Consider the following 17,522-nt stretch of genomic DNA (forward strand, 5'->3'; position numbering starts at 1 on the left):
TAAACTCTGCCTTTCAATGAGGGGGTAGCATTCGTATAGAGATCGTAAGGATTAATACCGCCTGTGCTAGGTGTTGGAAATACGGCAGTAACTAACACAGACGTGGCCCGGGGTACTGAGAAGAGGCTGGAGAGAATTGGAAAGGGCCTCGAGAGGGCTACTAGGCTCTCCTAAGTCAAATTAAGCATTTAGACTTTTTAGGGCAGAGAGAAGCTTTGAAAAGGTTAAAAAATAGGAATAAGAGCATTTATGTTTTGCATTAATTCTCTGACTGTGCTGTGGGAAATGGCTTCATAGCAATGAGCCTGAAGATAGGCCAACCCAATTGGGAATCTCTTGCAGTAGTCCCTGAGCATGATAGGACAGGGCCTGGGACTAGGAAAGCGATGTGGGGTTGGTGAGGAGTGCTCAGATTCATACAAGACAAAGGGGGATAACTGATGAAACTCAGTGACTGACTGAACATGGCTGTTGAGGGAAAGGACGAAGTCAGTGGTGGTACTCAAATTTCTGTCTTAAGCATCCATGTTAATAGAGGCTCCCACTATCTACCCTCCATTTGACCCCAGTTTACACGTAAAGCAGTTTCAGAATTATTAACCCGTCCCTGCATGACAGTCAACTTCATCAGCCAGCATGGTGTTTATGTGCCGTTCTTTTGTCTTTGTTTTTACAGCTTCCAGTCTAACACTGTTAAGGTTACTTGGGTCAGCTCCTTTGTTGCCCCACTCCTGTCAGTAGGTTCATGTCAAGCATTCATAATACAGTTAAATTCCTTCATCATAGTCTGCTTTCTGACCCAGGATCACTTGATCCCTGATTGTTGCTTTGTTGCTGGTGTTTTTGAATACTCTAACATTCTTGATGAGATGGGTTTGACATCATGCAGTCTCATTCTGAAAATGTGTATTATGCTGAAGATATACTGGGATGTTTGCTGGGAACAGTGTTGGAAATGTAAGGCTGAGAACAGGATTATGAATGAAACCATGGTCAGGTTTAGAGATCAGAAGGCAGGGTTAGTGAATCTTCTGCTTTTAGAGGTCAGGCATAGCCCTTATATCAGGAACCTTCAGTGGTTAAGGGTTAGGCAGTGTTGGGGTATAGAGGATTAGGCAGATCTCAGATATAGGGCAAAGAATTGACTTATATCATTGCATTAGGATATAGATATTGGAACTTACGTAATGGCAAATGGAATCTATGTGAAAGGACCGTCTTAGGTGTACACAGCCAGGAGATGCAACATTGGTGGTCACAGCAAGTTCTGAAGTGGAAAAAATGCTTGGAGATCGTGAGTACTTGAAGGGAAGATTCCTTCTCTTTGAAACCCCTACAGAAAGGTTTTTCAGACTGCGGTCCTCAACAGCCTACCTTAGAAACACACCTATGATGCCTATTTAAAAATTGCAGAATTGGAGTTTCTGGAAATAGGATCCAGGAATCAGCATTTTATTTGATTTTATTATTTTTTAATTGAAGTATAGATGATATACAATCATATGAATTTCAAGTGTGTGCCATATTGGTTTAACAGTTACCCATATTATTAAATCCTCCCTCCAAGTAGTACAGCTACTATCTGTCAACATAAGAAGATGCTACAAAATCATTGAGTGTATTCTCCATACTTTAACTACTATACCCCATGATCAACCTACATATGACTGAGAATTTTTGTGCCCTTTTAACCTCGACCTTCCCACCCATCCACCCCAACTCCTCCCCTATGATAACTACCAGTCACTTCTCTGTGTCTCTGAGTCTACTGCTGTTTTGTTCATTCTGTTTTGCTTTGCTTTTGTATTCCACAAATAAGTGAAATCATACAGTATTTGGCTTTCTTCACCTGCCTTATTTCACTGAGCAAACCTTCTTGATCCATCCATGTTGTTGCAAATGGCAGGATTTATTTTGTTTTTAATGGCTGAATAATACTTCATTGTGTATATTATATGTACCACATCTTCTTTATCCATTCATCTACTGATGGGCTCTTAGGTTGCTTCTATATCTTGGCTATTGTAAATAATGTAGCAAGAAACATAAGGGTGCTTTTATCTCTCAGGAATCAGCATTTTAAATAAGCATCCCAAGTAATTCTGATACATCCTGAAGTTTAAGAACCCTTACACCTATGGTGGGTAGTGAGGTGCCTTGCACAAAGCAGGTGTGTGTGTGTGTGTGTGTGTGTGTGTGTGTGTGTGTGTGTGTGTGTGTGTCTACTAACTTGAATTGCAGATCAGTTCTGGTAGCTTCTGAATAGAGGGCCAGTTTTGCAAGTAATATTAATAAAAATATCTGATGCTTATTGAGTGTTTATTAGGCTCTTTGTTCAGCGTTCTTTATTAATTAGCTCATTTAATTTCTATGAAGAAGATACTATTGTTATTCTCTCTTAACAGAAGATTGATAAAATTCAGGTTTAGAAAGTGTAGGTTGCCCAGTATCACAAGAAGTTCTTAAGTAGTAGATCTGGAATTCAAGCCCAGGCAGTCTGCCTCCAGAGTCTGTGGTGTTTATGATATTGTGAAATCTTTACTTTTGGCAGTTCATGCTATGCCTTCTCATAGTTTCAGACACAAACTAGCCAGTTGAAGAGAAAGTAAGAGACTTAAAGTCACACTGTTATTTTGATGCTTCAGCAACTCAAAGTAGCAGTGGTGTAGTGATGGTCTTATATCTTTAAAAATTTTTTAATTGGTAAAAACAGATATAATACTTAAAATAGTTTGGCAACATCATATTAATAAATACTAAACAATCTTATAATAATAAAAGTAAGGAACCATAGAGTAAGACTAAGATACAGATTTATAGTTGCTCAGACCTGAATGGCCACTTAGGGCATCTACTCTTCATTTCCTCTTACAAATGAAGGAACTGAGCCCCAGAAAGATTAAGTTATTAACTCAAAGTCTCTGAGAAAATTGTTAACAGCCCCAAATATCCTGATTCAGTCCACTACCATTTCCACTTTCATTCTGCCTCTATCTGAAGTATCTCTCTGAAACAATTAAAATTTATAACTAGAATTATTTTAAAAATCCATTCCACTTAGATGAGCCTAATTAAAAGTTGCACAGATACTCACTGGAGGATGACAATTTGTAGCTGAAATTAGAAGCAAATCTAGTAAATTTGGAAGGCATGTTGGGTACAGTTGCAAAAATAAATGTGAGTAAATGACTCAGGATATTTAAGTAAAAAAGTTTGTTTTGAAACAAAGGCTTTTATAGAATGCATTACTTATGGGACCTTACATCAGTTTGGTTTTATAGCTTAATAAAAGGCCTGAAATAATTCAGGGATTATACAAATAGGGAAACAGCTGGTTGAGTTCTAGATTTGCTGAAAACATTGATCTGAAGTATCAGCTCCTTTTCATCTTAAAATTCTGTGAACTCAGAATCCCAGATATAAGGCAGTTTGTGGTTTGAACTTTAAAACATACCTTAGAACAGTGGATCTCCAATTTTACCAAGTTTCAGAATTACCTTGAGGACTTGTTAAAATATAGATTGCTGGTCCCCACCCAGGGTTTCAGAGTTGCCTGGTATAGGGCCTGAGAGTTTACATTTCTGAGTTCCCAGGTGACGATGATGCTGCTGGTCTAGTGACCATACTTTGAGAAACACTGGATTGAAGAAAACAAATGATAATAAAAAGCAATTATACTCTTGTGATATAATTATAGACTAAAAGTTGGCGTCTTTGAAATCTGTTACATAAAAAATTTCTGTTGACTCATGTTTCCATACTTTACTAGTACAGTAAAACCATAATGATGACATGGAGAGACATATAACATTTGAAGTCCCTTCTGAGTCATTATGACAAGATTAGATTATATTAAACATGGCTTAAATTATATGGTAAAATGTACTTTCTTAGTAATATAGTTGTCTGAAAATAGGAATCTGTGTATGGAATACATTAAGACAATCCTCTAGTCATTCCACATCTTTACCAACACTGATCTGAGCCATCTTCTTAATTTTAGCCATTCTAATAAACATGCAGTGATATCTTAATAGTGTTTTAATTTGCATTTCCTGGTGACCAATACTGAGTATCTTTTCATGTGCTTTTTTGGCATTCATCTCTTTAGTGAAGTGCCTATTCAAATATTGTTCCCATTTGTCATTGGGCTATTTTATTATTATTATTATTGAATTTTGATTTTATTCTCTTATAGATTGTACTTATAGTGTTGTATCTAAGATACCTTTGCCTAACCCAAGTTCCCAAAGATTTTCTTTATAATTTTTTCTGGAAGTTTTAGAGTTTCAGGTTTGCATTTAGGTTTGTGATTCATTCTGACTAAATTTCTGAATATGACACAAAAGTATGAGGTATAAATCAAAGGTTTTTTTGCTTTTGTTTTCTGTTTTTTGTTTTTTTGCAAGTGATAACCCACTTGCCCGAGCACTGTTTGTGGAAAAGACTATCTTCTTCCATTAAATTGCTTTTGCTTGTTGTCAAAATCAGTTATCCATATAGTTGTTTGTATTTCTGGACTCTGTTTAGTTCTAGGGGTCTGTTTGTCTGTCTTTACCCAAATACCACACAACCTGGATTATTGAAGCTTTCTAGGAAGTCTTCAAGTTGGGTGGTATTAGTCCGCCAACTTTGTCTTTTTCAAGGTTGTTTTGGCTATTTGAGTTCCTTTGCATTTCCGTATGAGTTTTAGAATCAGTTTGTTAATTTCTTCAAAAAAAGTCAGTTGAGATTTTGATTGGTGTTGTGTGCCCTGTGGCCTGAAAACTCTCTCAAGACAGTGAAGTGGGGCAGTTACAGGGCTCACCTCCTGTGTTCCCGGTCACTTTCCTTCTTCTTCCTTCCTTTATGTCTAGTGTCTTGCAAACTATTATTTATTTATTTATTTATGTATGTATGTATGTATGTATGTATGTATGTATGTATGTATGTATGTATGTATCTACCTACCTACCTACCTACCTACCTACCTACCTACCTACCTATCTATCTATCTATCTATCTATCTATTTATTTATTTATTTATCTATTTATCTATCTATCTATCTATCTAATCTATCTAATCTATCTATCTATATTTTGAAATTTTTGGTTGTCTCAGGCAGGAGAATAAATTTGATCCCTGTACTTTTATCGTGATCAGAAATGGAAATACTATTGTAGGTTTTTGATACATAAGATTGTATCATCAGACTTTTTCTTGATAATTGGTAACGACGTGGAAAAAGGATTGGAGGGAAAAAAGATTAGAAAAGGAAGTCATTCAGGAAGAAAAGCTATAACCTGAGGAAGTAACACATCAACGCTGGAAAAGGGCAGCTGTAGTTGCTAAGGAGGAAAGGAGGTAGTAGTTGTCTTGAGCAGGCCATACAGATAGCACCTGGTGAACAGTTAGATGTGGAGGATGCCCAGAAGGCTGAGATGACCTCAGGATTGAGATCTTGCCTGTTTTAGTTGTGACTGGTTGCTGAGGGTGGGTGCTTGCATGTGCGATGTGATTGATTGGGACCTTCCATTTTATACATGGTACCGCAGTGTTACCGAACCAGTTAGTCACTCATTGAATATTAATAGTTCTTTATACCACTTGGCAGTTCATTATAATTGCAATCCAGAACAGATACATAGTAGGTGCTAATTCCCATCACAGAAGTAGTTTATTTTACCAAGAAAGAGGTCTCTGAGCCATTTCTAGCAGATTTAAGTGTTTACGGATCATAATTTCTTTGATAAAGAGGTTTTTAAAGGAGGCGAGACAGAATCAGTATTGGGAGTCCCTGCTGATTAAAGTCAGATAAAATGAAAGTAAAACATCTTGGAAATGATATGAAAAATAATGAAGAAATGTTACCTTATAGAATCTCAGACACCCTTTCAAGAACTTTCACTGTGTGGAGGTACAAATATAAGGGAACATGCTGTGTCAGATGGAAATAGTTACTATAATATTTATAGTAAATTATGACTTATTTTCTGGAGCTGTCAGTGATTTAAGTTTTAATGAATTGATTTGTCACTGTTTCCATGAAATCAAATTTGTTTTCCAAAATTAGCATAGAAATTATCCTCTGAAAGATAAGGATATGAGATACAGTTGTTCCCTCCATTTGTGATTGCACTTCTGCTCTTTCCTTAAAGAAAGAAATGTTTCCTAGAACAAAATGCTTCTCCTTTAGACCAGCATTTGAGAGTTAGGTAAATAACAGAGATTGTAGGCACTGCCATCATAGATTTTATAATCTAATCTACATCATCTCAGATCCCTGCAAGCTTATGTTTATAGTTTTTGAGGACTTAATTTCTATTTAATTAAAGCGTTCCTTCGTTAACTTTTCATTTTAAAGTAGAATGACCCCATTTGTAACCTTTTTCCTGGTGTAAATTTATTTAAAATGAATGCAGAGATATGCTGGTCTAAGGCACTTACTATCCGTGTGCAAGCATAAAAGGTCATTAGCTTTTTCTTGAGTAACTGTCTCATTTATGAGCTTGTTATTTTTGTTCTTGATCACCCTAGTTCCTCTCTACTCCCACCCTGCCTTTTTTAAGGTAGGGTGATTGCCCTGGTACAGTAGGAATGCTTTCTAATCTAATATGCATAGATCTTAGGCAGGCACTTGGCAAGGTTTTATGGCATGGAAATGGGTTATGCCCAAAGGGTGATGATTATTGAGGTAGTTGGGAGATTAGACTCTGTTATTTAACAGACCCTGATTTGAGTCTTCCCTCTACAGCTCATTAGCTGTAAGAGCTTCTTGGTTCAAAGTACTTAACCTCTCTGAGCCTGTTTTTTCTTCTATCAAATGGAGATGGTACAGTCTTCTTCACAGTTATTGTAAAGATTAAATGAAATGATGCATGTGAGTTGCATAACATAGTGTCTGGCACACAGTAAGTGCTCAATAAATGTTAGCTGTTATTTAATGTCTTGACAGAAAACTAAGAAAGGCAAGGCTGTCAAATTGATGGATCACAGAAAATAGGAAAGGGTAGCTGGTAATTAGATGACATACTGAAATTTAGAAGGACCTCTACCTCCTGAATGAAATGGAATGCCAGAGTTAAGAACCATGAGATCTGATAGTTTCCGGTATTGAATTTTAGAGTGAAGATCTCAGTGGTACTAATATAGGAAAGAAGAGGTCTGACTTAATGGCAGTTTCTGTTGATTTTTTTTTTTTGCTGTTGTTGTTTTTATTGCCAAGGTCAATGCATGATCATAGTGATGACAGTGTTATCATAGTCTTCCTTGGTTGACACTATTGCTGTAATCAATGGTTTTTATTCTGGAGCCCATCTTTTAAAAAGGACTCTGACAAATTATATATCCTAGAGAAGCAAAGACCCTCAGGTAGGAGCTATTTAATAGTTACCTTCGGATCTTTTGAAGGGCTGTGATCTGAAGCTGATCTTTCTGTGTGGCCCAGCAAGGAGCTCTTCTGTAGCTCAAGTTGGAATTGACGGTTAGGGTTCAAGTCCTGCTTCTGACACTGAGGCATGATTTCAGTGGAATCACTTACCTTCCTTGAGCCCTTGAGCCTCAGTTTCCTAAACCTAAACATAAAACAGAGTAAAAGCACTATACGGAGGCTGTGAGGCATAAATAAGTTAAGTGGGAAAGAGTAATTCGATTTATTGTTGTAATTGCCCGAAATTATCCTAGGGAGGTGCTGAATCAGCTCTGTGTTTGGAGGGACTCTAATAATTAGAGCTGCTCAGTAGAACAAGCTTTCCCATCATACCAACGGCCAAACAAAGGCCTGGGAGTTGTATCGGGGCTTGTAGAAATTTTAGCATGGGGCAGAAATTTGCAGAAATTCTCTGAGAGAAGGTATAGTGTTTACCTTGTTCTGCTCTCTCCTGGGCACCCAGCACAGTGCCCGGCGTATGGCTGTGCCTGGTACATATTTGTTCACTGGGTGAATAGCAGTTTCTCCTCTAACACTCATATTTTATTCTTTGTTTAGCATCGCTCCTTTCCTGTTTTCTAGTATTCCCAGATGTGTTTGTTTGCCTTTGTGTTGTTATTTTACAGTGGATATTCTAACACTAAACCGAAGCAGTCACTGGCTGTTCTTCCTCTTCATGTGCACTTACAGAAGACAGGCACAGAGAGAATATTGATAGGATTTTCAATATAAAGGATTCTGAGAGTAGTTTTCCCTCAGGTTTGGCCATTTTTATTTCCTTCCTTCTGGCGCTTCTATAAGCACTTTAATCTCTGTATTGCTTTTTAAAAGAGGGTGCCTTATATGTAGAATATGTCCATGGGATTACATTTCCAAGAACCTCAATACAGTGGTTGCCTCTGGGGAGGGAGTTTGGAATTGGAGAAACTACATTATTGTACTGTTTGAGTTTTTCAACCATATGCTTAGTTTCCTAACCATATGCTTTATTAATTTTAGAAAGTAGGTAAGATGAATCTGTGATTCAATAGGTCCTAGCTTAAGCGAAATAAAAGACTTGTATTGGGGAATATTGCAAAGTACACTTAGTTAACAGTAAAATAGACTCCATATATTAAGCACCTGCTGTGTTGAAGACATCATGTTAGGTGCTTTGCCTACATTCCCATTTAATTTTCTCGATAATCACATGAAGTTTAAGCCTCACTTCCTTTTGTCTTTGCCGCCACAAATTCATGCCAAAATTTTGGTGCTTAGCCAGAAATCAAAGCCAGGCTTTTTTCCTTAAGCCTCCTGGGCCTTCAGGCCTCACCCTTTAACTAGAACTTAGACAAAGCCAAAGACTTGAAAACCAGGGAGAAATGGCAGTCATTGAAATTATGTTAGATGGAAATGCTACTGCCTTGACTTTATCTTTCCAGTCTACCAGGGATTAGATAGGAAGAAATAGGCAAGAAAGTGTAAAATAAGGATTTAAGTCACATAAAAGACAAACTTGATCTTTGAAGATTCAAGGGCCTTGTTACCCAAAAGAGCTCTGTGGTTATGTTTCAAAGTGATAGATGCCCTTGGCCTGGGATTCATAGTGATTTTGATGAGTGGTAGAGACTACATTGTGTCCAGAGATTAATCTCTGTGATTTTTGGGAACTCAAATTTTCATAGAATTTTCTCCAAGCAATATTTTGAGCTATAGGCTTACTGTGGTTGTTTATAGAATATTAACTACTCGCCCTAAGGAACTAATCTGCTTCTTTAGTGAAAGTTGGTCTCCATTTCTCTGGGGTAGAGTTATTTACGTCAGTCAGTCAGTCTCTTGCACTTCTTGTCTCTCTCTCTTAAAAGAAGGTAATGTTTAGGAGAATTCCTTTAGCTAGAGAACCCAGTAGTCATTCCTCCATGACTTTTGCATGAGTGTGTTTTATTTATTTCTGTGTGGTAGTTCAGATACTGTAGCATGTGTCTTCCATGCTAACTTTCAGTCAGACCTGAGGTCAGTTCCTAACTCTGCCGTCTATTAACAATGTGACCTGGGCAAATGATTGAGCCTCTGTGATGATCAGTTTCCTTATCTTGATATTATGTGTAATAACACCTGGTTCACATGATTGTAACCAAGGATGGGTTGAGTAGTGTGTTCAAAGTGCCTACACGTTGTCAGCATTCAGTGAGATTTTGTTCCTTTTTTTAATCTTTCTCCTCTGTTCACCCCCCAGTGCTTTGGTTGCAGATGTAAATTCTTAAGTCAGCCTCTGAGGAGAGGAGTAAGGACATTGGTTTAGCCTCTGCCCCTGTCTGGTGATACACTTACTCATCCTTCAAGACACAGTTTGTGTGTACCCGCCCACCTGCTAAACCTTTCTTCTGTGGGCAAGATTAGCTGCTCCTTGATTTAAAGCACTTTTTCCCTCTTCCTGGCATGTAGTAAGTGCTTGGTAGGCATTTGCTAGGTAGGGAGCTTCTGGACATGAGTGTGTGAGTGTGCTGTGGGGGTGGTTTACAGAGCCTTGCAGTCCTGGAAGTTCAATTTAGAGCATTGATCTCAAGGTAGTAGAAACAGTGGAGTGTTAAGAGATGATTTTCACTTGATATTGGTTCTAAGAGCAAAATGCTTTCAGCATTTAGACTAATTACATTTACAGAGTAGTTCTCCATTCTGCAAACATTATAGTGACAGGAAATATTTTGTTAGTGCTTACCGCAGGCCAGGCCCTGTGCTGATCATTTTATCTACATTTTCTCATTTAGTCTGCATATCTGCTTGGTAACTGATACTGTATTCATGATACAGAGGAGAAAACTGAGACTCTAATAAAGTAACTTGTCAAAGACTATATAGCTAGCAGTAATATAGCCTAGATTTGAATGTAATCTTATTCCACTGCTGGCTTTGAGATACCATATTATATAGCTTCCCTTTTCTGTATTATTAGGATAAGAAAGTTACATAGGTGGGCAAAGATGATTATAAAGGTCGTTGTTTCTTGAAGATTTTGCCCATATTCTGTTTATAAAAGGACCAGTTGCTTGCTTGTTAGTTTGTGTCCTGCACTGTTCTATTCTTCACTGTTATTTCTGGTGGGAGGCAGTTATAAAATATGGATTCAATTTTAATTTTTTCTCCACACTAATATCTTTGTTGAGGAATAATTATGACTAAAGTACAGTGCGGTGAGGAGTAACCAAGTTTCTACTCAATATTGCTCAAGCAGTGAGTAAGTCATTAAATTTGACTCTTGATGAATGTATAGTGATTGCTTAATACTTGGCTGCCAGGAAAAACAGACACACACACCTACTCATCGAGGTAGGTATGCATGTGGATAAGTGTTGCTAGAGATAGTGGGAGCTATATTTTAATAGAGGAAGGGTTTTTTGTTTTGTCTTTTGTTTTGTGGAAGGAAGGAAAGGAACACTATGGTTTTATATTGTCATTTATTTGAGTTTATCCAAAAAGAAGACATTTCTTGTTTTCAAAATACAGAAGAATCAAATTTTAATTTAAAGAGATGAGGAAATATTCTGGTTCAGAAAGTAAAACCTCCCTACTCTATGCCCTATCCGTTTTAGGAAATTTAAAATACAGTCAGGTGATTATACCTGCCCCCTTTCCTTCCTTCCTCCCTGTGAAAATGGACATACATACTTAATGGCACTGAATATTTATCAGACCTTCTGAGTGTATGATTCATGTTGAATTGGAGTCAGCAACCCCTTAAGAACACTAAATGGCTGCTTTGTCTCAGATTGGTATTTTACTAATGAAATGCGTTGGAGTTGAATTTAATCAACTGTTTATAATTGGGATTGTTCCTGTCCAGACATGCCTGTACATGACTTTGTAGAATAAAAAACATCTGACTCTGCAGTTTTTATTTGTTAAGGACAAAATTTCAGGAAACAACTTGGCCAAGGGCAAAACTGCAGTTGAACCGGAGACAAAAAGTTGGAAGGGGTAACTAGGTGCAATTTGTTTTGAGGGCATGCCTCCCTATCTCACCCATGCACACGTGCCCTAGTTGTAAAAGGTAAAAAGCTTTATGAATCTATAAGGCATGAAGCATTTGGTTCTACTCTGGGGATTAGGAAGGATTCTGGAAAAGGATCTTTGTAGCTGAGATCATAGGGAACAGCAGAGCAGAGCAAAAAGGCATCTGGGAGAGTAATGAGCTAGTATAGAGGTGTGTTTGGACCTGCCAGGGGAAAGAGGAGGGGGAGTGTCTTCATTTTAAAGTCTGTCACTGAAGGCCTTTCTTCTGAAGACCTAGGGATGATGAGGGAACTTACCTGGCTCTAGGTACTGTGTGCTCTGGCTCCTGTTTCAGCCCTGCTTCCCAAACCTCGGGGCTGGGCCTTCGGGAAGAGAGTTTATTTCTCTGTAATGCATGCCTGAGGCTGTGGCTACAGGGCAGCTATGGCCAGGGAGGGCCTTATTGAGAAGAGCTGATCCTGAGGCTGCATCTCTTAGCTGCATCACTTACTTTCCATTCTTGCAGAACTGGTCGCTGGTCTGGAACAAAAGCTTGATTGGTGTACTGATAATACCTTGGGGAAGGCAAGATAAAGAATCTGCTCCCCCGTTTTTAACCTTTAGCCTAGAAAATGGCATTATATTGAGCAAATAATGTGTGAATAGACCCTAGACAATCTTGGAACCCACCCTGGATAAACTCTCAGGAGTCCATGCTGTGTTATGTAAGGATTACTGTATTGCTACAGGCTTACTACCTACATCTCTTAGCCATGAAAAAACAACATGGAAATTTTCTTGCATGAGGCTACATCTGTAAAAATAGCTATTTATCTCCTCCCTTCCTTTCCTTTCTCAGACCTCTTTGCCCTCATTTTTCTCCAGACTTCTTTCTTTTACCCGAGTATTTTATATTCAAGACAACTGGCATTGATTGTCACTGTTTTGCTTTTCTACTTGTTTCTTTCTCAGCCATCATCTTCCTTTCATCAAAGTCTCATGAATTTTGTTTTAAGTAGAATCTTCAAATGAAATCACCAATTTCTGCTTAATGTTTAACTAATCGTGTAACTTTAGTGCCTATTCAAAAAGAATAGTAATAGTTATAATATGCTGTTAGTGCATTTTGACACTGAGTAACAAATGACGTGTCTAATGAATAGTGTGGCTGCTTAGATTGCATAATTATAGGTTTATCTAACTTGAGGAAAATTATATGCAGGCCAACTACATCCATTCAGATACTTTCTATGTTATATAAATATCAGAGCTGTTTAGTCTAAAAAGCATCCTTTCCTTTAGTGAATAAAATTATTTGATTATCTAGGGTTTGCAACTCTTTCGTTTGAAAAAAACAAAATGAAACAGAAACTGTCTTTAAAGAATGGGTTTAGTTCTATTCTATGGCTCTTCCTGGTCTAAGTAACACTTTAAAAGTTCTCCAGGTATTATTAGCAGTCAGTCCACAGTGTTTGAGATAGTGCTGACCAGGATCACTGGGACAAGGCACACAGATTTGTAGGGGGATAGCCTTCATACTGGCATACTTACAGAAACAGTTATAATTTTATAATGTAAATCAGATTACTGTGCCCTCTGGAGTTCATTTACTGGGGCAGGGATGGGGGGCATATTTCAGCTAGTTATTGTATCAACTTCTTGGAACAGTTCCCTCCTCTCTCCCTCCCTCCCTCCCTCCCTTCTTTCCTACCCTCCTTCCTTCCTTCCTTCTCTCTCCCTCCCTCCCTCCCTTCTGTGATTTATAATGTTTGTCACCCATACCTTCTCTTCTGTTTCCACCCGTTATTATAAGTCAGCCTTTTCCAACTCCAGTTCATTCCATATACTACGGCTAACTGAGTTCATCATCTTAATTCATGACTTGATTTAAAAATGACTTTCGTTTGGAAGCTTTTGGTCACTCTCACTGAGAATTAAACCCTGTCTCAACCTCTTAACTAGGCATTTAAGATCCCCATAAACTGACTCCAACCTAGTTTTCTAACATTATACAAGGGACGGTTTCTGAATTTGTGAGTGCAGGTTTCACAGAGACACCAGACTCTTCCCAGGACCCTTCCCCATGCCTTTATTGCCTTGTAAGTGAATGTTCAAGTCTATCACAGGTTCATCTGAGTAACACAGCAAGGGTTGGTTATAATGAATAGATGACCGTCAAATGGCACGTAAAGAAGTGTGCATATGCCTAGACTCCCGAGCTGCTTGGCCAAGGAAGAGGCAGTCAGAGCCGTGGGTAACAGGAATGGTTCGGTCAGGGGGCGCTACTTAGAAGTATCTCTGCACCGTAGGCCCGAGGGCTCCTCCCTTCCCCTTGGCCATGTCTCTGCCGCTGCCCGAGTGCGGCTGCTGCTTCCGTCTGCTGCTGCCAGTGCTCTTGGCCTGGTGCGGGTCTGACGTCTTAGCAGCCAGAGATGATTTAGTTATTCTTGGAGCTTCCAGTGGGTTATTTGGTTGCTTTTGTAACCCACCCAGTCAGCCTTGCTGATGTGAAATGTTACCTTCACCATTAAAATTTGGTAATCTTTGAAAAGGGGGATAATCACTTTCTTCTGTTACCATCTTCCTATACTTAAGGAATTGGAAAAGCTTTTCCAGTTTTGATAGCATTTGAGTGGCATTGGCTGGTGTCCTACTTGGAACGATCACCAGGGAACTGAGAGCATCTCAGGGCCTTGACTTTCTCCCATCTGGAGAGTTTGTTCCCAAGTTATTCTTGGGTGAGTTGGAGGTGCCTGTCCTTCTCATCTTTGAGCACCTTTTAGCACAGGTGGGCAAGTGTGCAAACTGCAGATAGAAAGCCTGAGTTGGAGACCAGGTCTGCCATTCACTACTTCCGTGGCCTTGAGCAAGTTGCTTCAGCAGCTTACCTCATCGCAGTTTTCTCATATGTAAAGTAGAGATGAAACTCGCTATCTCCTAATGTTGCTGTGGGGTTTAATGTAAATATGTGTGCAAGGAATAATCTTGGCACATAACGAAGTGCTTACTAATTCTTAGCAACAGCTATTATTGTATATTTTTTTCATCATTGTCCTTAACTTTCTAAGCTTTATCATCTGCACTGATCTTCTCTAATGCCAGGCTTGCAGAAAGGCGTGGTGCAGAAATACATTACTCTCTGGGATTGTCACTCTGTGAATATTGACATCTTGTGTAAATCTACCAAGCACTGGGGCCATCCTTTTTCCTGTGGAAAAACCACAATGAAAATATAATAGGCAAATGAGTTAATTATCACATGTCTTTTTTACATTTTAATTCAATTGAATATCTGACGCAGAACAATTTACAGTTTGGCAAAGGACTAATTTTCAAATGTGTTAAATAATGGCCATATAAGAATATTGAAGGAAGAATTGTTACAGTTCTTTGTTGAATCCCAAGAAGGCTAGGGCCACTTTCTTACTTTCAAATGGATTAAAATCTGTTTGGAGAAATGAGGCAAATGCATATAGGAAGACAAGATTGTGGCTAAAAGTGCCAAGTATCAGGTGTAGTAGTTAAGGTAAATTAAGTGAAGGAAGAGATCCTTCTAGGCTGGTATAGTTTCAAAGCAGGAAAGGCCTGTGTTCAGTCCTTGAAGGATGTGTAGGATAGAATTTGCTGTCAATTTTTAGGAAGGGCTTTTCTGCAGGAGAGGGAGAATTTTGCAGCTGAGATTGTATACTGAGGAGTGAAGGAGCAGGGACCTTCTGGCTGGTCAGTGTGCGTGTCTTTCCCCCGCCCCTCACTACTCCCCACCTCACAGACCTTTTTAGTCAGCAGCCAATTCCCTATATGTTGATCCCTTTTTTCCTCCTGAATTCTTCAGTGATTTATTTGGTCTATTTACCCTTTTTTCGTGCAACACTGTGCCCTTCTTTCCTCACTGCAATCCTTTAGTAGGACTAGGCACAGATTCCCTGTGCCTTCCCTTGCCTGGTGTTTCTGAAACATGAACACAAATCACAGCTTTGAAAGCGGTTAGAACTGCAGTAGGGGAATAAGTGTTAACAAGAAGCACAAGAAGTATCACAGAAGGAACCTTGAAGTAGCCATGGAGGGCTGCTACTTGATGTGGCCTTTCTCATGGCCTCTCTTCCAGAACTGTTAGGGAGCCTCTTCCAGTTCCTGTCTTGGGTCTCTGTTCTCTAGCCCTTTTCTGCAGCAGGCCAAGACACGGACCTCAGCTACAAGTTACCTGACTGGGCATCACTTCCAGGTGTGGTGTGATTGTCAGTTTTCAGGACTAGCTGCCTGATCTCTTCTAGTGTTTTCCTTTTGTTGCCTAAGGCTGCATTATTCATCACTTAGGTCCTTCAGCCTGTCCCCATATCCTTGGGTCCTAGAGCCTCAGATGAGGCTGCGTGGGAACCACAAATGGCCTCCAGAGAGTCTTCCCTTAGGCTTCATTCCATCAAACACTGACCCAGCCATCGCTTGTTTTCTCCTTGGCAGGAAAGGTCTCCTTGGCCTTGTGTTATTTGAAATTGCTATCTGGTTCAAGTCTTGCTAGCATCCATGGGACCTTGATAATGAGAACCATCATCCTATTTATTTTGCAGACTTTCATAGCATTTTTCATGCCAAAGTCACATTTCTCTGTACTTTCAAAAATAAACTCATTTGGGAGCTTGGAAAAACAGTTGAAAAGCACTTAAGAACATTACCTTGCTTTTTCAATTTGCTAGTCACTTTTCATAGTCTCCTGTTCCCTGTAGGTATTTTAATTTTTAAACTTAGTAAGCATAGTTGTTTCACACTCGGACTAATAGATAATTCCAATATCTGAAATATTTGTGGATCTGTTTCTGTTGATTCTTACCTTGATGGCTTGTTTTCTTGTGGGGTTTTTTTTAGCGTTTATAAGGTTTTATGTGTGTGTGTTTTATTTTTTTCTTCTATAATCTGTGCATTAGCCTTCACAATTATTTGTAAGGATTATGTGAGGCCTAGGATGAAAGTCTCTTCTCCAGAGGGGAGTACCTGTGGGTAGTGGCCATGTAAGGCCACCTCACATCAAGATCAGAGCTCACGTTCCCTGGACCACTCAAGTGAGGGGAATCCGGGCTGCAAATCCAGGAGGGCTGGCTTGTGGCCACAATTTTTCAGAAGCAGGTTTGCTTTCTCTCCCTCTTCCCTCTGTTCCGCCGAGTGGCCAAGGCCAGCCTCCCTGCAGCCAGGAGGAGCAGGTGGGATGAATTCCGGCTCTTTACCTAGAGGAGTGGAGACCCAGCTGACTGGGGGAGGGGGTGCGGCTTTAGCTCTCTGTGCTGTTTCTCTTTTTTGGTTTTCCCTAGATTTTGCCCTGATTGTTTCTGACTATCTCATGCTCTTTTATTTTTAGGATTTCTTTCTTTCTTTCCTTTTTTTCTATTTATCCAGTCATTTCAGTTGCTTTCAACAGGAGGATTGGTCCACATGCCCTAACCTACTAGAGGTGAAAATCTGCCTTATCTGATCTCTAATAATCCTGTGAGGTTTGTGTACAGATGTATGACAGGCTGCTTTCCCGGATAAGGAAACTGAGGCTGAAGGATGTGTAGGAACTGGGTCAAGATCACACAAGTAAGGCACAGCCTGGAACTCCTGAGTCTGAGGCTTCTTTTCTTTCCACCCACAACATTGCCTTTGAGCCTTCTTCTACTGGGCATATTCTTAGAATTTTGCATGAAGCAGCCATATGTTAAGGAGGTCTTTACAAAATATATAATACCTTTACAAAATTGTTTAGACTGACTATTTATTATACTGGTGCAACTTTTTCCAGATATGGCATTTTAAATAGAAAACAATAATTGCTTTCTTTTTCTTTCAGCTGAAGTGAGTAGCGAATACAGTATGGACAAGGCAATGGTTGAATTTGCTATGATGGATCGAGAACTAAACCATTATGTAAAAGCTGTTGAATCTATGATAAGTCATGTAAGTTTATACCATTTTCCTGGATATATTTGGTTACAACTCACTGACCTAGAAATGGAAACACAAAAACAAAATTCTTCTCTAACCTTTCATAGTCCTTTATCCTTACTGTAGCAGCTATTGATTTCTTCTAAATTAGGAAGTTTATAGAATAGGAATCTTAAATATTTTCCCAGCTAGGCCACCTAGGTTTAATTAGGATAGTACATCTGTTTTAGA

General features: G+C 39.1%; 1 protein-coding gene across 1 annotated transcript in view; it reads left to right on the forward strand.

Moving 5' to 3' along the window:
• LOC130682821 (serine/threonine-protein kinase TAO1-like) overlaps nucleotides 1-17,522 on the forward strand; it is a 138,597-nt gene that overhangs the window by 41,464 nt on the left and 79,611 nt on the right. The window contains 1 exon segment of the mRNA XM_057497769.1: nucleotides 17,197-17,303. Within this exon segment, the coding sequence (XP_057353752.1) occupies nucleotides 17,197-17,303 (107 nt within the window).

Source organism: Manis pentadactyla, chromosome 3, assembly GCF_030020395.1.
Source record: "Manis pentadactyla isolate mManPen7 chromosome 3, mManPen7.hap1, whole genome shotgun sequence".
Taxonomy (NCBI): domain Eukaryota; kingdom Metazoa; phylum Chordata; class Mammalia; order Pholidota; family Manidae; genus Manis; species Manis pentadactyla.